Genomic DNA, 23,637 nt, shown 5'->3' with positions numbered 1-23,637 from the left:
GGATGGGGAAGGGTGATCTTGTGCAGAGAGTGGTGTAGAGGGACAGGGTTTGGGTGCAGAGATGCAGAGTGCAACTCAGTAAGAGTCTAAAGTGATTATTTACGAGCTGACTGGTGCTCATTGGTTCAAGCTGCCTTGTCTATCCATGTGACTGATGAGCTGGTCATTAAACCTACAGCAAAGTTGGTGGCACACGGCAGTCAAAATACAGTTTACACAATTGTGCTATGATTTGGCATATATTCCACTTTCAGAACAGTTAGCAAAGAGGAAAAACCTGCTCAGAAAAACCTCAAGAATAGCTGGTTCAGAGAAAAATAAAAAGCAAACCAATGATTTAGAAAGCTCTGCCAGAGCCTCTGAGAGAGTGAGAGAGAGAGAGAGAGTGAGAGAGAGAGAGAGAGAGAGAGGGTGAGAGAGAGAGAGAGAGGGTGAGAGAGAGAGGGTGAGAGAGAGTGTGTGAGAGTGTGAGAGAGAGTGAGAGAGAGAGAAGATATGCATGTGTGCACGTCTGCACACACAGCTCTATGCAGGCATGTGTGCCAGTCTGCATGTGCATTTCTCTGTGTGCGCAGGTCTGTGTATCCCCCTCTCAGCGTCAAAGTATTTTCTCCCAGTCTGCTTTTCTGGCCCATCTGTCTCTTTCCTCTCCAACCCATGACTGTCGTACGAACACTGCTCCAAGCCCGAGTGCATGGATTGAGGGGCCTACCCCTCAGGGTTAGGGGGTGGGGAGTGTCCTCTCTCATGCCTCCAGGAGAATTCATCAGCTTCAGCCAGCTTTGTTGGCAGACAGGCCAGCAGGACTGGCAGTGAATGCCATTGAGCAGCAAGGTTCAAAGAGAAAGCTATGCAAAGAAGGATGATGGCCCTTTCTCTTATTTTCTTTCCACAGGAGTGCAACTGGAGTGTAAGTGCCTTTGTCGGTCTGCATATCCCTGTCTGCTGTGACAGTAATGTAGTATGTGAGTGGCAGGCTGTGTTGAAAGCACTGGCATCATACAGTATACTTGTTTCTGCACAATGGACTATTTACATAGTAATATAAAGCGGATTCCAAACGATGGGATTAATTGGAGGTTCATTAAAATAGAATACATTGCATAATTAACCTTTCTTGGGCCCTACTTTCACGGGAAGTAGACCTTTTCATCTTTCTGCCAATGACAGAATAGCCATATCTGGTGTGAACCGGGCTGGTAGTTATTGAGAAGCAGGCTGAGACTGAAGTAGTACATGTCCCTATTATATACTGCGGTGTATGCACTCTACCTTGTCGCATTAGGGCCAGCAAATCCTCCAGCTAAGTTTCCAAGTACTCAGTGCTTGTGTATAGAGTCATAGAGTTATACAGCATGGAAACAGGCCCTTCGGCCCCACTCGTTCATGCCAATCAAGGTGACTTCCTGAGCTAGTCCAATCCACCTGCATTTGGCCCATATCCCTCTAAATCTTTCCGATCCATGAATCGGTTCAAATTTATTTTAAATGATGTAACTGTACCACTTCCTCTGGCAGCTTGTTCCAAATACCCACCACCCTGTGTGTGGGAAAAACTTGCCCCTCAGGTCCCCTTTAAATCTTTCCCCTCTCACCTTAAACCCACGCCCTCTAGTTTTAGACTCCTCTACTCTGGGAAGAAGATGTGACCATCCACCTTATCTGTCTCCCTCATGATTTTATAAACCTCTATCAGGTCACCCCTCAGCCTCCTTCGCTCCAGGGAAAACAGTCCCGTCTATTCAGACTCTCCTCATATCCCAAGCCCTCCACCCGGCACCCCCTTGTGAATCTCTCCTGCACCCTCTCTAGCTAAATCACATCCAGGTCACCTCATTATAGGAAGGATGTGGAAGCGTCGGAAAGGGTGCAGAGGAGATTTACCAGGATGCTGCCTGGTTTAGAGAGTATGCATTATGAGGAGAGACTAAGGGAGCTAGGGCTTTACTCTTTGGAGAGAAGGAGGATGAGGGGAGACATGATAGAGGTGTACAAAATATTAAGAGGAATAGATAGAGTGGACAGCCAGCACCTCTTTCCCAGGGCACCAATGCTCAATACAAGAGGGCGTGGCTTTAAAGTAATGGGTGGGAAGTTCAAGGGAGAGATCAGAGGAAGGTTTTTCACCCAGAGAGTGGTTGGGGCATGGAATGCGCTGCCTGGGGTAGTGATGGAGGCAGGTACATTGGTCAAATTCAAGAGATTACTAGATAAGCATATGGAGGAATTTAAAATAGAGGGAATATGTGGGAGGAAGGGGTTAGATAGTCTTAGGCGAGGTTTAAAGGTCGGCACAACATTGTGGGCCGAAGGGCCTGTATTGTACTGTACTGTTCTATGTTCCAATAAAATGTCGACCACAACTGCCCACAATATTCCAGACGTGGTCTCACCAACATCCTGTACAGCTGTAGCACGATGTCCCAACTCTTGTAGTCATTGCCCAGTCCGGTGAAGACTAGCATGCCATATGCCTTCTTCACCACCTTGGCTCCCTGTGTCGCCACTTTCAGTGAACTATGTACTTGTACTGCTCGATCTCTCTGTTCTGCAACACTCCCCAGCACCCCATCATTTACTGCGCAAGTCCTGCTCTGGTCTGACTTCCCAAACTGCATCACTTTGCATTTGCCTGAGTTAAGTTCCATCTGTTGCTCCTTTGCCCACTTTCCCAGCTGATTTAAATCCTGTTATAACCTTAGACAATCCTCTTCATTCTCCACCACACCAACAATTTTGGTGTCATCTGCAAGCTTACTAACCATGCCACCTACACTCTCATCCAAACCATTAATAAATGTGACAAACAACAGGGCACCCAGCACTAAGCCCTGCAGCACACCACTAGCCTCCAATCTGAAAAACACCCCTCTACTACCAAACTCTGACTCCTTCTACCAAGCCAATTTTGTATCATTACCTGAAGCTCCTCTTAGGAGGTCCCACTCCAGCCGTACTTGCGGATTTCAGACAGATACAGCAGTGAAACAGGCCTTTCGGCCCACTGAGTCCATACTGACCATCAATCACCCATTTATGCTGATCCTACATTTATCCTTCCCATATTCACTTCAACTCCCCCCCAGATTCTACCACTCATCCATACACTAGGGGCAATTTACAGTGGCTAATTAACCTGCCACCGCACATCTTTGGGTTGTGGGAAGAAACTGGAGCACCTGGAGGAAACCCACACGGTCACAGGGAGAACATGCAAACTCCACGCAGACAGCACCCAAGGTGAGGATTGAACCCGGGTCTCTGGTGTTGTGAGGCAGCGGCTACACCAGCTGCACAGTGCATCTCTTTTCCTTTCTCATTAAAATCCCCGATTCCAGGACATCAGACGGAGGAACGATGTTCCTGCAACACCACCTGACCCCAAATCCACTGCGATCCAATTGACGCAAGTGCCCTCTTACTTGGCCCAGAAGGACTTAGTTCAAGGGGCAATTGGGGCTGGATAGTAAGTGCTGACCCTGCCACTAATGCCCATACCTTGTGACTGAATGGACAAAAGGTATTCCTAAATATTATAATTACTTAAACAGAATTTGCCTCGCAAAATGTTTCTGGAATAGCTCCTCAGCTGAATGTCATTTAGCTCTGTATTTAAATACATTTCTCCTTATACCAGCTTGTCTATTATTTGCTGCTGTTACCCTGTGCACTTGGTGAATGGAGAGGCTTGTCTGTAAATTACAACTGAGCCTGTGGCCCCTGACATCAACGGATATAAAACATGCCACAGAAATCGATCCAATGATGTCGCCAGTAGAGCCGTCGCCTCTAATTCCAGGGACCCAAGCTCAATCCTGATCTCTGGTATTGCCTGTGTGGAGTTTGCACGTTCTCTACGACTGCACTTGTCTCTTCTGAGTGCTCCAGTTTCCTCCCACACCCCAAAATGTGCGGGTCAGTGGGTTAATCGACCACTGTAAATTGCCCCGAGCATTTCGGTGAGTGGTGGAACTTGGAGGGAGTTGAAGAGAGTAAGAAATGGGATTAATGTAGGATCAGCATAAATGATGAAGGGTCTTTGATCTGAAACCCTGTGTCCTCCCACAGATGTGGCCTGAACTGCTGAGTGTTTCCAGCATCTTCTGTTCCTGTTTCAGATTTCCATGATCTGCAGTTTTTTTTTGATTTCCCCAAGCAAATGGATGCTTGATGGTGACCATGGAGTCGATGGACCACGAGACTTGTTTCTGTGCTGTATAACTCTATGACAGGCAAATCACATCCCTCAGATACACATTCTACAACTGAAGGAAGCATATGGAGGAAAACTGGGGAAGTGCCTTAGCTTACTTGTAGTACAGCATCTTAAAAAAAAACGCCTGTATGCACTTGCTGTCAACTTTGTCCATTATAGAACTGCCTCCATAACTGTCTTTTCAACAGGTCGTGTAGTAACGACAAGCCACAATCCTACAATAATGACACTGCGGCCTGTCCATTTTGCACCTCCTGGGCCAATGGTTAGATATGATGCAACCTATTCCTTGGTTTCCCAAGTGAGACTGTGTGTGTGTGTGTGTGTGTGTGTGTGTGTGTGTGTGTGTGTGTGTGTGTGTGTGTGTGTGTGTGTGTGTGTGTGTGTGTGTGTGTGTGTGTGTGTGTGTGTGTGTGTGTGTGTGTGTGTAAAAGAGGGAAAGGATTTGGAAAGAGAGACAGAGCCAGGGTGACAGTAGAGTGGGGATTTATTATGGCCTCAAAGAGGTGTCTGCTTGCACCCCTTACTAACATTGAATTGCCTTAGATACTCAACACATTAAATTCATGGCTTGAAAATAGAGTTATATTAAAAATAGGAATGTTGCTGGCAAGCCTCAGACTCAAGCCACCCTCTCCTTCCTGCGCTCAGCTAAACACGGGTCCTTCACGTGTCTCCGTGTTAATCTAACGCCCAAGCAGCAGGAAGCCTGTGACGAACAGTTCTAAGCTTCCTCAAAGGGATCAGGAGATACTTTTTTGGCAGGAGGAGCCTTGCTTGTGCAGGACAGGCGTTACCAGCTGATACACGCTTCTCTCCTGTAACTATTTACTGTTAAATACAAAGCCTCCCTTGCAGACCATAGCATTAAAAGGCAAAGCATTTTTTTTATTATTAAAAGCTTTCCCCAGGGAAAAATTTAAACTCCACCAAAGTCTCGAGGGTTGAAATTAATGATGGAGGGAATATTCAGCTTCCCAATATGTGGTGTACAGGCAAACAAAGAGGATTTCCTCAGTGAAAGGATGCAGGCCAATCCTCCTGTACTCTCCAGCGTATTAACATTCAGATCACACACCCAGTGTCTCGTTCCCACCTCCTCTTTGGCTCCCAGCAGCTTCAAGGTCGGAAACTAATCTTGAGGTGTTTTTTTCCTTTCTGTCCCACATCTTTAGAGCAAGACAACAACAGTGGATCCTCACTCCAAACAACAGTGTCAAACTGTTACTGTTTGTGTGTGTGTCTTTTATTGTCTGGCTGTCCATGTGGCCTTTTCTTGAATGTAAATCCTCACTGAAGGTTGTAGTTTGAATATAATGGCTCCTCAGAGCGTCACGCAGTAAGGAGGAGAAAAACATTTCAACACTGCGGGCCCTCCCCCACACTACCTTTGCTCATTTTCTCTCCGCCTGAGAGTGGAGACCAGCTGAGGCATAAAGGATGCAAGGTTCTGGGCGGGACTTGACAGGACAAATGTTGGACGAGTCTAGGAATAGGGAGCATAGTCTGAGGGTAAAGGGGTGACTGCATAAAGATGGAATTCTCTCAGAGGGCTGTGAATCTTTGGAATTCTGTGCTCCAGACAGCCGTGGATGCTGAGTCATTGTTAACTAGGAGATTAAAGGGGAGTCAAAGCCACCTTCTTATCCTGTTGGAGCAGGCTGGAGGGCTTACTCCAGCTCCTAGTTCTATCTTATTTCAGGCCATTCAGCCTGTCATCCCCCTGTTAGACCCCTGAAGAGGTTATAGAAACTGTGACTGCTGGTTCCAGGACCGTGAGAGATAGCCCAGCAGAATTCTGTCTGACCCACACAATTCCCTATTTACCCTGGGTCACCAACTGGGTCATTGAGTAGATGGTCAATTCTGCTCTACTCTTCAACAGCCCATTTGTGGTAAGCTCCTTTGACCCTGCTATGTTAAACCACAGGCAATCTGCTGGAGGAATGCAGTGGTCGAACAGCATCTGTGGGGGGTGGGGTGGGGTGGGAAGGGAAGGAATTGTCGACGTTTCGTGTCAAAACCCTGCATCGGGACTCAACTGGGCCTACCAACTACCAACACAGATCTGGACTCATAGGCAGAGGTGCAGGGGACACTTTCTGGAAGTGGGCAGCAGCACGAAGACGGGCCGTACTTGGTGGTGTAGCTCTGTACAACCGGTTTTGTAAGGCCTACCAGGCACCTCCTGCAGAGTGATACCACCTCCTTGTGCCCCACTCCAGTCCAATTTCATCCTAATGACTCAATTTTGGTCTCCCTCTGTTTAAAATGAGTCAAGCTGCTGAATAATCACTCTCTTTAAGACATAGAAAAGTGCAGCACAGGAACAGGCCTTTCAGCCCAAGATGTCTGCGCCGAACACCATGTCAAATTAAACAAAATCTCTTCTGCCTGTACATGATCCATATACTTCCATACTCATGTCTCTATCTAACAGCCTCTTAAACGCCACTATCATATCTGCTTCCACCACCACTGCTGGGAACCCATTCCAGGAACCCACCACCTCTCTGTGTAAGAAACTTGCCCCCTCTCACCTTAAATGCATGTCCTCTTATATTTGACATTTCTACCCCGGGAAAAAGATACCAGCATAATGCTCCCAACTTCAATCTTTCACACATTTTATTCAGGAACTGGATGTTCAATGATTTTTAAAGGGGACCCCCTGAATAGCAACAACCAACTCTCTACCCTATCGATGCCTCTCATAATTTTATGAACTTCTATCAGGTCACCCCTCAGCCTCCAACACTCCAGAGAAAACAACCCAAGTTTGCCCAACCTCTCCTTATAGCTCATACCCTTGTCTATCTGAGAGATACATGAATGAGAGGGAAATGGAGGGCTATGTGGGAGGGAAGGGTTAGATAGATTTTAGAGCAGGATAAAATGTCGGCACAACATTGCAGGCTGAGGAGCCTGTACTGTGCTGCAACGTTCTATGTTCTATACCCCTTAATCCAGGCAGCATCCTGGTAGAATTCTTCCAAAGCCCCCACATCCTTCCTGTAATGGGGCGATCAGAATCGCACACAATACTCCAAGTGTGGCCTAAGCTCCAAATGTGGCCTAAAAGGAATATTTCTGCTGCTTAATTCACAGAGCCAAATGAGAGCGGGGCTCTTACCTGGCATACAGATGCATGTGAATTCCCCAATGCGGTCCAGGCAGGTGGCGTCATTCTGACAGGGCATGGATAAGCATTCATTGATGTCCGTCTCACAGCGAGGGCCCGTGTACCCGTTCCCACACTGACACTGAAAGGAGCCTTCAGTATTCACACACTTCCCAAAGTGTTCGCACGGATTTGCCCCTTCAGTAAACAAACACAAGAAATTTAACATTGAGAAAAGCAAAGTGATACACTTCAGTCAGAAGAATGAGAAGAAGCATCAGCACAGGGTCTAATTGCTCAACTATAGACACAAGAGAGTGCAGATGCTGGAAACTGGAGCAATACACACAATGCTGGAGGAACTCAGTGTTTAGGCAGCATCTATGGAGGGAAATGGACAGTTGATGTTTCGGGTCAAGACCCTCCATCTGGACTGTGTCAGGTGTGGGTCTAGTTGAGTGTGTATTCTGATAAAATATTCAGGTCAGGTCATATTGACCTGGTTCAGCACTTCATCCGGGTCAGCATGATTTGTTCAGTTCATCTGTACTTAAGAGCTGATGCACATCTCTACACTGCATGCAGTTTTGTTCCCCTTACCCAAGAAAGCATACACAGGTTGCAAAACTCTAGTCAAGGATTCTGTGCTCCAGCAGCTCCCATATAAAGCAGGTTTTGAATTGCAATACAGATCTGTACTGATTAACAAATTCTAACTGAGATCTAAAATTATCTAAGACCTGTACTAATCAATAGCTAATTAACCTTCCAGTGCAACTTTTGCAATTTCAGTAGACAGTAAGCTTAGCCAACAGCATTTCCGACTTAGGGAAACCGGTTTTTGAACGGCTCTCAGAACCCTTAATGACCCAGGGAGTGTCTATATCTAAAAAAAGTTATCCTGCTCAGAGGAAGATGGTTGGGAGCAATTTCTGTGGTCCGGCACTAGTCAGGTCCCAAGGATACCAGACTTGGGAGTTTCAACCTGTATTAGTATTGGAGGCAGTCCAAAGCAAATTCACCAAGAGAAGTACTGGGACATGAGAATAGTCCTATCAAGATAGGCTAAATAGATTGGATCTGTGGAGTTTAGAAGAACAAGGGGTGATCTTATTGAAACATACAAGATCCCACAGGGAGACACAAGAGATTCGGCAGATGCTGGAATCTGGAGCAACTAGAATAAGGTGGTCAGGGGAGGGGGAGGAGCACAGGCTGGCAGGTGACAGGTGAGTCCAGGTGAGGGGGGGAAGGTACGTGGGTAGAGGAGGGGGAATGAAAGGGAGTGATGCAAGAAGCTGAGAGGTGATAGGTAGAAGAGGCAAAGGGCTGAAGAAGGAGGAACCCGGTAAGGGAGAACAGTAGACCATGGAATAAAGGGAAGGATGTAGGGAATAGATGGGCAGGTCATAAGGACAGGGGAGGGGGAAAGAGAACGGGTTAGGTGTCCACAGGAATGAGGGAAAACAAAGGGAAGGGGAAAAAGAGGGAGGGGGGAAAGAGGGGAAGGATCTGACACAGAGGAGTAGTTGAGGCCTGGAGTAGATCAGCCATGATCATACTGAATGGTGAGGCAGGTTTGAGGGGCCGGGTGGCCTACTCCTGCTTGCTTTCTCTTGTGTTCTTGGCCAATGGCCAGGTTGGGTTGGGTTTCAATTTTACACCCATGCAAGCTGGCAGCAGAAAGGGTAAAATTCTAAATGGGGTGGGAGAGGATTGAGGGGTTTCAGGATTGAAGGATGTGTGTGCTTACATGTACTGGCCTTTGAATGTACATAAGAAATATGAGCAGGAGTCGGCCATCTGACCCGTCGAGCCTGCTCCACCATTGAATAAGATCATGGCTGATCTGGCCGTGGACTCAGATCCACCTACCTGCCTTTTCCCCATAAGCCTTAATTCCCAAAATCTAACTGTCTTAAATATATGAGGTAGCCTCTACTACTTCCCTGGGCAGAGAATTCCACGGATTCACTACTCTCTGGGAAAAGCTTTCTCCTCATCAACGTCCTAAATCTACTCCCCCGAATCCTGAGGCTATGTCCCCCAATTCTAGTCTCACCTACCAGTGGAAACAACTTTCCTGCCTCGATCTTATCTATCCCTTTCATAATTTTATATGTTTCTATAAGGCCCCCTCTCATTCTCCTATACTCATTCGAGTATAGTCCCAAGTGACTCAATCTCTCCTCAATAGACTAACCCCCTCATCTCTGAAATCAACCTGGTGAACCTCCCCTGCACCGCCTCCAAAGCCAGTATATCTTTTCTCAAGTATGGAGACCAGAACTGCACACAGTGAAGGTGGCAGAACAGGCTGAGGAAGCAATCAACAGCCTTTATAAAGCTTTTTTTTAAAAAGGAATTTTTAAACAAAAGCACAGAGTAGAGAGTCACGAGGTTAGGATGACCTTAATAGGTTAGTTTGGCTACAACTGGAGTGCGTGCTAATTCGCCTGCAGTGCCAGAGGAAGGGTGTGAAAGCTCAGGAGTGGGTGCAAAGATTTAACAGGTTAAGTGGCTTCAGTTTCACTGTGAGACTGGAGACACTGGGGCTGTTCCCCTTGAGTGAGAGAAGGATGAGATGGCTCGATGAGGTTTTCAAATCAGCAAGGATCAAGGCAAAGGAAATATCAGGAACTCCTTCCTTCGGTGGAAGGTGCAGAATCAGATGGGGGAGGAAGATGAACTAGGGGCAACGCGAGGCCAAAACTTCCTTCATGCAGTGAATAGTCCTGATCGGGAATACCTAAAAGGGCAGAGAGAGCAGATTCAATCATGGCTTTCAAAGGGGAATTAAACAGATACCTGAGAGATTAAAACTTGCAGGACTGTGGGGAAAGGGATTTTCTGCATTGCTCCTACAGAAGGCACATGGTCTTGATGGGCAGATCAGCCTTTTCCATGTTGCAATGATTCTAGATTCTATGACCTAAAGCAGTGCTGGAAACACTTTTAATTGACAGTGGAGAAGAAGCTATGCTTCCTGGTGAGTAACAAATATACTGCAAGGCAGCACCTCGAAATCCAGACAAAGAAACATGTAGTGAAAGCCCAATAATGCCTCAAATCTGAATTAGCTTGAAAATCTTGGAAACACTCATCAGGTCAGGCAGCAACTGTGGAGAGTAAAACAGAGTTAACACTTAAGGTCAACAACTCCTCAAGTGTTGGGAAAAAATAATAATTATTAGAGAGGGTCCTGTTTTGTCTCTGTTCTTCCAGTTCTAACGGAAGTCCACTGACGTGAAGTGTTAATGAGGTTTCTCCCCCCACAGTTGCTGTATGACCTGCTGTGCATTTCCAGCCTTCTGTGTTTCTATTTTAGTAAACAAGCCAGTCACTCTTTGAATAAGAAAGATTTTCTTTCATACAGTATCATCCCTCAGTACTGAGGAAGAGCTACCTTTCAGTTGAAATGTTACACAGAGATATCTTAACGTTAGAAAGAATCACCCGTGCTATTATTTTGGAGGGTTCTCTGCAGTGTCCCGGCAAATGGTTGTTCAATCAACAACCCTACTACAGTCTGACTACTGTCACCATGTGTGTCCTCACTGAGGGCTTACTAAGGTACATCACTGGGTAAACAATTTGGGGCATCACAATTATGTATAAAGTTGTTAACAGCTCAGTTACACCACTAAGCTTCTGAATATAAGGGAATGCAAATTAATAAACCTGCCCTCATAATTTATCCCTTTTGCCACAAGCAAAGTCTATTGTTCCAGCCCCAGTGTGGAAGCCTATGTTCATTAAGCGTATTCAAGCCTGACATTTTTGGATGGCAGAGAGTTATGGGGAATGGGCCGCAAAGTGGAGCTGAAACCAAGATCATTAGTTGTGACTTAAAAGAATGGTGGAGCACAGTCCAGGGTCCGAATGGCCCTCTCCTTCTCCTATTTCCTAAATTGACAGAGCATTTGAATGTAAGAAATAGAAGGGAAGAGGACCTCCAATAGATCAGACAGCGTGTGCTACAACACAAATGTAGAATGGTCAAGGGAAGTTTTGAAGACATTTGCCAAGGGTATTGGAATCTGGCACTTTATGGAGGGGAAGGATTAGAGAGCCTCAGGGAACATGCTGCTGGGGGAGGTTGAGTGTGGGGTAATACGAGGGAAAAATAACATCACCAAGAGGAATTTTTGAATCTAAAATGGGACTGAAAAGATGCAACTTCTAGACTCTCCAGTTGTAACCCTATGTCTAACGGGATAAATCTTTGTCGCTTCCATCAGCAGCTCAGCTCCATTGGATAGCGTGCTCATCCATACCTATTGAACACTCATCCACATCCTGATTACAAGCAGGTCCGGAGAATCCCGAGGGACACGTGCAGATGGCTTCTCCGTTCACTGGGTTGGTGTCACAGATGGCCCCTTCATGACATGGATTGCTAACACAAGCATCTTCTAGGTGGCAGAGCAAGCCTGCAAGTCAACGGGAGAAGAGTTAAAAGGTGCCAAGGAGGAATCAGTGGCTTTGTAAGCTATTGGTGTTACATGCCAACATGCAGAGCTGGAAACCATCAGACTGGTCAGGCAGCGTCTATGGAAACAGAAAGAGAGCTAAACTTTCAGGTCTGAGACCTATCATCCGAAGAAGGGTCCCAGACCAAAACGTTAACTCTGTTTCTCGATGTATTGATGCTGCTGAGTGTTGCCAGCAATTTCTGTTTTTATTTCAGATTTCCAGTACTTGAAGGCTTTTTTTTGATTTCATCAACCCCTGTGACGATTAGTTTTCTGTGTTGTGGGCGGAGGGTGGTGAGGTATCGGGTACGGATCATTACCTGTCTTCCCAACAGGGCACTCGCAGAAGAACGATGCCACTCGGTCATGGCACGTGGCTCCGTGGAAGCAGACTGCCGTGGCACAGTCATCGATGTTCTCACTGCAGTCGTCCCCTGTCCACCCGTTGACACAGACGCACGTGTGGCTGCCTTGAGTGTTGAAGCAGGTGCCTCCATTGTGGCAAGCATTGGGTTGCAGGTGACACTCGTCAACATCTTCTGTGCAGAACTGACCTGGGAAGGGCAAGATTCACAAAGGTGTCAGAGTCCTGCAGATAACCTAAACCGCCTCCATGGTCCAACAACCAATCAGGCTCAAAAATCCTTCAAAAATAATTCAGCACACTTGGAAGTTGAACCGAGTGTGTAAAATCTCCTTTCACCACAGGATTCTAGTTCAAGGCTGTTAACACGTCCCAGACAAAGTGGTGCCACAGTGGTATAGTTACCGGACTAGTAATCCAGCAGACCAAGGTAACAACTAGAGAAACAAATTCAAATCCCATCACAGCAGCTGTTTATTAAGTAATCTGGACTTTCAAAGAAAATTAACCTCATTAGTAGTGAGCATGAAATACCTGGATTGGTGTAAAATTCCCTCCAATCCACCAAGGCCCTTCAGAGTAGTTAATCGGCTGTCCTCACCCAGAGACTCCAGACCCAAGTAAGGTGGCTGACTCTTAAATGGCCCAGCCAGACACTTAATTGTATCACAACTACTGCATTGTAGTAGACAAACTGGGGGAAGGGGGATTCAAGCTGTAGCTGCGGTTTGAGAAGGCGACTCACCACCTTCTCAAGTGCAATTACAAACAGGCTCAAACCCTGGCCTTACAGCAACATCACATCCTGAAAAATTAATATAAACCACCGAATTATATTGAGCGTACAGCACAGAACCAGGCCATTTGCCCCAACATTATGCACCCTCACAAACTGTTTAAATTAATCCTACCATTCTTATCCTTATACCTTCATGAGTTTGTCCAGCTTTCCATGACATACTCTACCCAAATCTCCACCTGGCAGTGACTTCCACATTCCCACCACTCGTAAATTTCTCCCGAATTCCCAGGTTAGCACTTCACATTTGTATCCCACTCCCCCAGTTTCAGTCACCTCCGCAGGTGAAAATTCCCTCCCCAAGTTTACCCTCTCAAAAAGCTGTGTAACTTTAGACCTCAATCCACTCATCCACATCTCCCCATTCTCCCCTGCTGGGGAGCAAAGTGCCTTCGAGTTGGCAAGCACAAGCAAACTCAATTGTGAGATGGAAACAGAAAATCCTGGAAATACTCAGTGAGTCAGGCAGCATCAGTGGGGATAGAAACAGTTCATGTTTCAGGCTGATGACCTTTCAGTGGAGATGGGTGAGAAAAATCTGGGGAAAGCACATCAGCCTGAGAGGTTGCAAAAAGAAAAGAGCCGCTGGAGGAACTCAGCGGGTCAGGCAGCATCTGTGGAGGGAAATGGATGGTCAACGTTTCGGGTTGAGACCCTTGAAGTAGGGGAGGGGGAGGGCTGGGGCAAGAGCTGGCAAGCAATAGGTGGATCCAGGTTAGGAGTGGTTGATGGACCCTCAGGAAAGGAAATCAGCTGTGCTTACCCTGTGGCTCACATGTGACTCCAAACTAATATATGGTTAACTCTAACTGCCTCCTCAGTTCAGATTGGCAATGGATGCTGGCATTACCACCGAAGTCTACATCCTGTGAGCAAATAGACAAAAGTCCAAAAACATGAAGGTCACTTTATAAATAGAGGTCCTTCCTTTTTTCAACAGTTGAGTTAATTTGGTGTTATGGTATCTCACCTACCCTGCACCAGTAAACAGGGGACAGGATCTTCCTATTCCTGCTATTGCTGACATACCTGTCCACTCAGGTGTACACTGGCAATTGTAGGTGTTCACCCCGTCGATGCAGGTTCCGCCATGCCCACAGTTGTGTTTGGGACAATCGTCAATGTTAATTTCACAATTCTGTCCTTCAAAACCTAATGAGGAAAAAAAGAAAATGAGGATCAGGCTTCCTAAATAATAAGCTTAACTGGACAAATATATAGATGCTGAATTGATGAAGGTCAATGCAAGTGTATAGGGTTTGGTGAGACCACACCTAGAGCACTCTGTGCAGTATGGGTCTCCCTATTTAACTTGCAGTGGAGGCAAGTTAGAGGTTCTGTAGGCTGATTCCCTGGGTGAAGAGACCGTCTTACAAGGAGCAGTTGGGTACATTGGGCCCATACTCACTGGGGTTTAGAAGAATAAGGGGTGATTTTCTTGAAACATATGACTCTGATGGGGATTGACTGAGTGGATGCTAGGATAGGATGTTCCCCCTCGTGGTGGAATCTGGACCTTGGGCTAAATTTCAGAGTAAAGGATTGCCCAATTAAGGCAAGGGACAAATTTCTTTACAGGGAGTTGGAGACCTTTGGAATTCTCAACCCCCACAGAGCTGTGCAGGCTAAGTCATTGAAAATATTCAAGGCTGATATTTGGACAACAGGGGAATCGAGGGTTATGGGGAACAGGCAGGGAAGTGGAATTAAGGCACAGGATCAGCCATGATCCCACTGAATGATGGAGCAGGCTTGAGGGGCCAAATGGGCTATTCCAGCACCTCTTTTAATGCTCTATTCTTACAATTGGGTGAGCAGGGATCCAATAACACTCCAAGTTCATGTTCCAAAGGTATTTTTTTTTATATCTACATTAGTTTTATAAAGTGCTTCAATATAACTCTGCAGAGGACACTGTGTGGCTATGCAATATTTTAAATTTCAAAAATAAACTTTATTCATAATAAAAAATATGTAAAAGAAGAAACAGTGCAAAACTTTTACGTACATGATCATTACATTCAATAGTGTTAACTTATTTTTAAAACCATAACACCATTGCTACTTATGTGGCCCCCTGGGGTGATACACACTTTCATTGTTTGCGGGGCTTCCCCACCTGACTCAGCCCCTCCACATCCTGTGGTGGAAGGAGCCTACGTAAGTGACAGGGCATCACTGTTCCACATCAGTATGGCCACACAGAATGTTGACGAGTGCCAGGAGAGTGGGGTTGAGGAATTCACCTTTAGTATACCATAGGTGAGATTTTGTCCAGCCACTGTCAGAGTGTCAGCGGTGTAGACTGGATCAATGATTCCCAACATGGTGTGATGACAGGGGCAGTAATAATATTGTGGTGATATAGTTAGAAAGTTCACAAGTACCAATGGTTATAAACAAAAGCACTGGGCAGGTTGGGCTACTAGAAACCCCTGGGACTTCCTTTGGACAACTCCAACTCCTTAAAAGGAGTGGTTTGTAACGTCATCATGCCTTTATGTGGGGCAGGAGGGATATTCTACTGAATACGAACAAGTGTGGCTCTCATTCAATAAGGTGAACCCTATGGATTAAGTAACCACTGCAGTGACAATTAACATGTTGAACGTTATGTCCCTCAGTTATTTCGCCAAGCACAGATCCCACTAAATGGGGGAGTATTGGCCTTGTCCTAAAGACTTGCCCTGGATTCTAATGGGGTGTAGTATTGGTGGGCAGATTGTCAACCAGGTCCACATTCATCCTCACTAGAAGTGATGAGGATCAGGAGCCCTCTCCATCAGTGGGTTTGAAGGCCAGTTGTAAGACTTGAACCAGCATTCATAGCTGTATTGCTGAGCTATTTGGGCAATTTCACAACGGAAGGACTGGCAGGTTGGGTTAAAACTACCTGCATTAGCTTTGGCAGATTAATTTTGGATATCTCCCCCTACCCTTGGCACTCGAAAGGACCAGGTACTCTGGATGGATTTATCTTGGGCCCAACACGTTGAGGCAATCACAAAGGAGGCACGCCGGCGGCTCTACTTCATTAGGAGTTTGAGGAGATTTGGTAGGTCACCAAAGACTCTTGCAAATTTCTACAGATGTACAGTGGAGAGCATCCTGACTGGTTGCATCATCGCCTGGTAGGGAGATTCCAATGCGCAGGATCGAAAGAGGCTGCAGAGGGTTGTAGACTCAGCCAGCTCCATCACGGGCACAACCCTCCCCACCATCAAGGACATCTTCAAGACGCAGTGCCTCCAGAAGGCGGCATTCATCACTAAGGACCCTCACCGCCCATGATATATCCTCTTCATGTTACTACCATTGGGGAGGTGGTACAGGAGCTTGCAGACCCACACTCAATATTTTACGAACAGCTTCTTCCCCTCTGCCATCAGATTTCTGAATGGTCCATGAACCCATGAACACTACCTCGTTATTCCTCTTTTGCAGTATTTATTTATTTATTTTTGTGACTCGTGGTAATTTTTATGCCTTGCACTGTACTGCTGCCACAAAACAACAAATTTCATGACGGATGTCAGTGATAATAAACCTGATTCTGATCTACAATGTTAGTCAAGGTCACAGAGTCATGGTTCAACCCACCACATCCACAACACCCATCTATACTAACTCCGTGTGGATGAAGCAATTGGCCATGGTTCACATTGTTCAAACGACCACAGCAGCCTCCGCCCTCCCAGAGGGAACATACCCAATTCTCGCCAACTCCCTTCATAAGAAATAGCAGCAGGAGGTGGCCACTCAGCCCCTCCAGCCTGTCCTACCATTAAGATCAAGGCTGATCTGATTGTAACCTGAACTCCATGCTCCTGTCTCCCTGCCTCTTTCACCTCCCTTGTACACCCAGAATCTATCTACCCTTGCCTTTGAAATATTCAAATACTCTGCCTCCACTGCCCTCTGAGGAGAACTCCAAAGACTCGTGACTGTCTTGAGAGAAAATATTTTACCTTATTTCTGTCTTAAATGGGTCACAGTACGACACAGCAGGTAGTGCTACTGCCGCACAGCTCCAATGGCTTAGGTTTCATCCTGACCTCTGGTGCTGTCTGTGCGGAGTTTGCACGCTTTCCCTATGTCCATGAGGGTTTCCCCTTTGGTGCTCCAGTTTCCTCCCACATCCCAAAGACATGGGTTATTGCGTTAATTGGCCACTGTAACTTACCCCTGGTATAGGGGCAAGGATGGGAGAACTGGGGAAACTGAGATATACAGCACGGAAACAGGCCCTTCAACCCATCCAGTCCATGCTGACCATCAAGCTCCCAATTTTACACTAATCCCATTTTATTCTCCCCACATTCCCATTAACTCTTCCCCAGATTCTACCCCTCACTTACACACTAGGGGCAATTTACAGCAACCAGTTAACCTACCAACCTGCACGTTTTTGTGACGTAGAGCACCTGGAGTAAACCCACGCAGTCACAGGGAGAACGCGCAAACCCCACACAGACAGCACCGGAGGTCAGGATTGAACCCGGGACTCTGGAGCTGCGAGGCAGCAGCTCTACCAGCTACACCACTGTGCCATTGCTGATGGACGTGTGAGACAGAATACATTACAGGGAAATAAGAGGGTGGGGGGAAGCAATTGGCTGGATTGCTCTGAGCTGACGTAGATTCAATTGGCTGAGTGGCCTTCTTCTGTACCATAATGGTGACCTTGCACCTTATTGCACTGAACTTTCTCTGTAGCTGTGACACTTTACTGTTATTGTTTTTACCTGTACTAACTCAATGCACTCTGTACTAACTCAATGTAACTGCACTGTGTAATGAATTGACCTGTACGATCGGTACGCAAGTCAAGTTTTTCACTGTACCTCGGTACAAATGACAATAATAAACCAATACCAATAATGAAATACGAGTCTATAATAGGGAAAATGGGTGCCCCCTTTACTTTTAATCAAGAACCCTTAGTTCTAGATTCTCCTACAAGAGTAAATATCCTTTTTCATGTCCACCCTATCGAAACCAATACTCTGCTATCCACTCCAGTTCCTGCTTATTCTATCTGTGACAAACCCTAAATCCCGCCTGCACAGATACCGTATAATCAGTGTGGCTGACTGGCGTACATTAGTTGAGGACAGTGCCAGCTGCAGAGGGAATTTTGCCGTCTGCCCTGCATCCTTTGCCTGTGTTGCTCGCCTGACTATGCGAGGCACTCTGCTGACTTCGTTAATTTAGTGCAATTGACACGAAATACTTCCAATTGCTTCCTGCTCCATAGAAAAACATTTCCTCCCGAGACCCGTGAGCACAAAAAGAATCCGACATCTGACATAAATGTCCCCCTCGATTATTCAGGAAGCAATGACTAATTGCCAAGTAGTCATCTGCTTTTATTTTTTTTTAAAACATTACGAGAAAAGAAAACCAATGTGAACTTGTGACCTCTAATACCAACAACATCTTGACTTTGGTCACGTTTCCTGTTTGCCCACACTTGCCACATCCTTCTGACCTCATCGCCTTGGTTTTCACCAGCATAGTATTGGTGGCATTTTTATGTCCACTGATTGCTGGCTTGTGGGACCCCAGAGCTCAAAGTTTGTCCCACAAGAACATTTAGGAAAATCAGTCAGGCTCCAAACTGTCTTGTTCGTGTGCCCATATTTCTGGGCAGCTTTAATCTGTCAATTCCATTAATTGACCTTACTTGAATACCAGTTGCACATGTTAAAATAAACCAAATGTGTGGCTGCTATTAAAGTATGGCATCGTGCCAAGTGCATGACTTTTCATGCATGAGAAGTAGATTGGTTGTGAATCACTGGTGTGGTTCAGTTTTAAGTTTGTTTTTTCCAGGAAGATTCGTATAGTCTCTCCATGGGCACCTGTTTGGATATGGAGTTCTGAAACCCCTGAAGGCCACCAAGGCATAAAAAGGAATAAAACCATCCTTCTGGTGAAGCTGCCCAAGTGGTTCAGAGATGCAGCAATGAACGGTAGCACTTGCTCCGATGACGGGACTTTCCGCAGAGGTGTTTCTTCTTCATGGACCACGGCTTCCCCTCTGCCACAAGTGACAGAGGCATTGCCCGCATCTCATCTATTTCCTGCATCTCTCCGCTCACTCTCTCTCCTCCTAGAGGGAGCAAGATCAATGTTCTCTGGTCCTCACCTTCTGTCCCAACCAGCACCTGCATTCAAAGGATCAACCCTCGGAATGGGAAGACCAAGGTAACCCAGCAAGAAGATGTAGGCAAGATACACAAGACATCAGTGGGTGCAAATCAATGTCAAAGTAACGTGCATTTACATTTGCAGAAATGCCTTCCCAGCAATTCACATCTGTGGCATCACCTCCCCCTCCATTCACATCTGTAGCATCCCCTCCTCCTCCATTCACAGCTGTAGCACCACCTCCCCAGGCATCTACCTCTGTAGCTCTACTTTCCCAAAATTGTTCACATCTGTAGAATGCGTCCCCATTTATTCACATCTGTAGAACCACCACCCTATTTATTCACAGGTGCAGAAGCATCTCCCCATTTATTCACATCTGTAGCACCACCTCAACCAATGACACACATCGAACCACTGACCCAGTCACTGAGTTGTGCAGAGTGAAGCCTGTAGACCCAACAGGGACACAGGATAGCTGTGCTGAAGGCATGGTTGCTTTGCTCAAGGTCTGGACCAATGATTCAAGTTCAAATCCCACCCGGGCAGCTCAGGAATTTAAATTCATGTAATTAAAAAAGTCTGGAATCAAAAACTAGTTTGAGTAGTGATAAACACGAAACCAATTTTTCTATAGTTAAAACCCCTTCAGGTTCACGAAAGCCCTTTCAGTCCTGCCTGGGTATGACTCCAGACCTACTCGTGCGGTTGACTTTTAATTCCCTCCTTAGTTCGGGAACAATAAATGTCAGCCTTGCAGCTATACACTGAAAATGTGGGAAAATGATTCTGATTTCCTGCTCCATTCTCACCCTCTTCCACACTGAGCCTCACTTAGTGTTTCACTAAGCCAGTGTTGATAGAAAGAATTACGAATGAAGCCTTTTCAGATAGTGGGGAGGAAGGATGATGGTATTGTGATAGCACTGAGGTGACCAGCAGGCACAAGGGGCTTCAATCACTCACACTTACACTGGTAACTTAAGGGAATACATATTAGAGAAAAAGGACTTCCCCGGGTTACGAACGCCCAACTTATGGACATCCTGTACATACCAACGAGGGCTTGGGAGTCTAGCGGGATGGATTTTCCAGCTGCTGCGGGACTACGGGCTTCATCTGCCGGGTCGGAACAGGGCATTTCCCGCGTGCCTTCTCTCCCCTACCCGAGCCGCAACAATCGGGGGCTACATAGCAGAGCTGGGGAGCACCGAGCAGACTCATTGAGTCAGTGAGGTCGGCTGGCGGCCACTCTTCCCGCACCTGCTCAGTCCCCCCATCACTGCTGTTTCCGTGACCCTCTCCCACACACTGTGTTCTGTTCACTTCCAGTGGAAAAGTTCAGGTTACAAAATGTTCTCAGCCTGTCGGGTGAAACACTGAGGGAGTGGAGACTGGTGTGGAGGACAAACACCAGTACAAACCAGGTGGGCCGAATGGCCTAGTTCTATGCCTGACACTCCTCCACAATACCGTGACCTTATTGGGAGAGAGTTACTCAGTCACGAAGATGACCCCACCCTGAGGAAGCGGGTTACATCCTCACCTGGCAAGCAGGCACATTCGTACGTCAGGTCCCCAGTCTGGCGGCAGGTCCCTCCGTTCTGGCACTGGGATGGGGCGCAGGGGATGTAGACGCTCTCGCACTGGCGCCCAGTGAAGCCGGCCAGGCACTGGCAGTGGAAGGTGCCCGGGGTGTTGACGCATGTCCCTCCGTTCTTGCAGAGGTTGGGCACTTTGCATTCATCAATGTCTGTGCGGCAGTGCTTGCCACTGAAGCCGGGGGGACAGGTGCAGTTGTAGCGGTTGTTCCAGTTGGTGCAGTGGGCTCCATTGGCACACGGGCTCGTGGCACAGGCATCGATCTGCGAGCAGTTCACTCCTGAGGGGGTGCAAGAGAAGGCATCATAACACTGAGGAATGCAAAGGTCCTTACAACAATATGCACCAGTTATCTGCAAAAGCCCATCAGTTCGCTTTATTTAAATGCTAGAACAACTCATTCAAGTGGAGACACAAGAGACTGCAGATGCAACAAACAAGATGCTGGAGGAACTCAGCAGGTCAGAATGCATCTGCGGAGGGAAATGGACAGTCGACGTTTTGTGTCGAGACCCTTCATGTGGACACCCAGATCTAGACACAAGAGATTGCAGATGCTGGAATCTGGAGCAACACACAAGATGCTGGAGGAACTCAGCTGGTCGAGTAGCGGGAGGAAAGGAATTATCGATGTTTCGGGTCGAAACCCTGCATCAGGACGGAGAGTAAAGAGGCGAAGGGAAGTGTCAAGAAAGGATTCCGAGGCGAGTGGTAGACTGAGGAGGGGTGTAAGATGATAGACGAGTAGTGCCTGGTAGGGGAGGTGAGTGGGGGTGGAGTTGGAAGACAGTGGCAGGTGAATGATAGACAGAGGCCGACAAAGAGAGAGAGGCAAAGAAAACAAATGGAGCAGTGGGGGGAAGGGAGTGAGAGGATAGGAGACTCTCAGTCCTGATGCAGGGTTTCGACCTGAAACATCGACAATTCCTTTCCTCCCACAGGTGCTGCTTGAGCCGATGAGTTCTTCCAGCACATTGTTTGTTCATCCAGAGGAAGGATCTCAACCCAAAATGTCAACTGTCCATTTCCCTCCATAGATGCTGCCTGACCCGCCAAGTTCTTCTGGCATTTTGTGTGTTACCTCATTCAAGTGGCTGTTCTTTCTGTGCAAGTTTGACAGGAGACCAAAAGCGCTTGGAGGTCACAGGGTCATACAGCAAGGAACCACGCCCACTGAGTCTGCACCAAACGTCAAGCACCCATTTACATGAATCCCATTTCAGTTTCAAATTCCATAACTCACCTACCAACCCGACTATCTTTGGGATGTGGGAGGAAACCGGAGCTCCCGGAAGAAACCCCGGCAGTTACAGGAAGAACGTGCAAACTGCATACAGATAGCATGGGAAATCAGGATTGTACCTGAGCTGCAAGACAGCAGCTCTATTGGCTGTGCCACTGAGCTGCCCAGTAGGTGCATACATGAAGCCCCATGATCGGCAGGTCTACGGACCTGGTGCTTGAAGTTGGGATTAAACCTAGAGGCTCTTTTCAACTAGTACGGACACAATGGGCCAAACGGTCGCCTCCTGTGTCTCAAGTTTTCTGCGATTCTTTGACCATTCTATCGTGTGGTTGCCAATCTCAATGCTTGTACTTCCAACCATCCCCACCAGATGGCAGTGAGTAATGGGAACCCAGATTGATTTGTCCCACACAAAGCCTCCAAGTGCAGTGGCTACTTCAAACCCAGTGCTGACTGGCCAGTCCGATTCTGGCCCTCAGCAGACAGCAGTATCATTGCAAGTATACCTAACCACTGTGGTACTAATGGTGCCCCTAGTTTTTAGATAATGGCTTACTCTTTCACAACACCATCACTATGTTTCTTTACTATTTACTCAAACATAATGATGTAGCCTTGCAAATGATGTACAGTGAGTAGAACTTCCTTGCTTGCCACAAGTCATTGGTTAATGTATTTGAATGAATCTCCTTTCCTTGCCATTAATTGTTAAAATTTGTCTTAATAGCAGGTGGAGCAATTTACTCAAGAACCAATTTGCTATGTTTATTTGCGAAAAATGCTATGTTGGTGCCGGAAGTGTGGTGACACTTGCGGGCTGCCCCCAGAACACTCTACGCAAAAGTTGCATTTCACTGTGTGTTTCACTGTACATATGACTAATAAAGATATCACAGCTTATTTGCCATAAACAGCTCAGAAAGACAACCCATGAAAAAACGACAAGATGCTGGGGGAACTCAGCAGGCCAGGCAGCATCCATGGAGGAAAGCAGCCAGCCAATGTTTTGGGTCAGGACCCTTCTTCAGGACTGAAGATAGGGAAAGGGGAAGCCCAATATATCGGAGGGAAAAGCAGAGCAGTGACAGGTGGACAAAAGAGGGGAGGCGGGGTGGGCACAGGGTGGTGACAGGTCGATGCGGGTAAGAGATAGTGATGGGCTGGTGCGGGGCAGGAGGGGAGAAGAGATCCCCTGGGGGATGGGTCAAAGGTATGGAGGCAGGCAGAATGGGGGGAGAGGAGGAGAGGAAGAGGAGAGAGAAAACAAATGGCGAGGAGAAAAAAAGAGGCTGGGAAAGGGAAAAAAAGAGGCAAAGTATGGGTGGGGGGGTTTACTTAGTGGATAGTGCCCATCACTACCTCTTACCTGCATCTACCTATCACCACCCTGTGCCCACCCCGCCTCCCCTCTTTTGTCCACCTGTCACTGCTCTGCTTTTCCCTCCTATATACTGGGCTTCCCCTTTTCCTATCTTCAGTCCTGAAGAAGGGTCCTGACCCAAAACATTGACCGGCTGCTTTTCTCCACGGATGTTACCCGACCTGCTGAGTTCCTCCAGCACTTTGTTGTTTTTTTCATCCAGATTTCAGCATCTGCAGTCCTTTATTTCTCTAGTATTTAACCAATGTTATACAGAAGAAAAGATTCTGGTTCCCTGTAT

General features: G+C 46.9%; 1 protein-coding gene across 1 annotated transcript in view; it reads right to left on the bottom strand.

Moving 5' to 3' along the window:
- The window catches only part of notch3 (notch receptor 3), a 168,322-nt gene that overhangs the window by 69,249 nt on the left and 75,436 nt on the right, over window positions 1–23,637 (bottom strand). Inside the window, exons 4-8 of the mRNA XM_052041847.1 lie at window positions 20,675–21,010; window positions 14,005–14,127; window positions 12,133–12,366; window positions 11,615–11,770; window positions 7,350–7,535 (exon numbers count right to left, since the gene is read on the bottom strand). Coding sequence (XP_051897807.1) covers window positions 7,350–7,535; window positions 11,615–11,770; window positions 12,133–12,366; window positions 14,005–14,127; window positions 20,675–21,010 — 1,035 coding nt within the window. The remainder of the gene's footprint in view (window positions 1–7,349; window positions 7,536–11,614; window positions 11,771–12,132; window positions 12,367–14,004; window positions 14,128–20,674; window positions 21,011–23,637) is intronic.

This window comes from Pristis pectinata, chromosome 31 (assembly GCF_009764475.1).
Source record: "Pristis pectinata isolate sPriPec2 chromosome 31, sPriPec2.1.pri, whole genome shotgun sequence".
NCBI classification, from domain to species: Eukaryota; Metazoa; Chordata; class Chondrichthyes; order Rhinopristiformes; family Pristidae; genus Pristis; species Pristis pectinata.
This window is presented reverse-complemented; position numbering and strand designations above follow the sequence as displayed.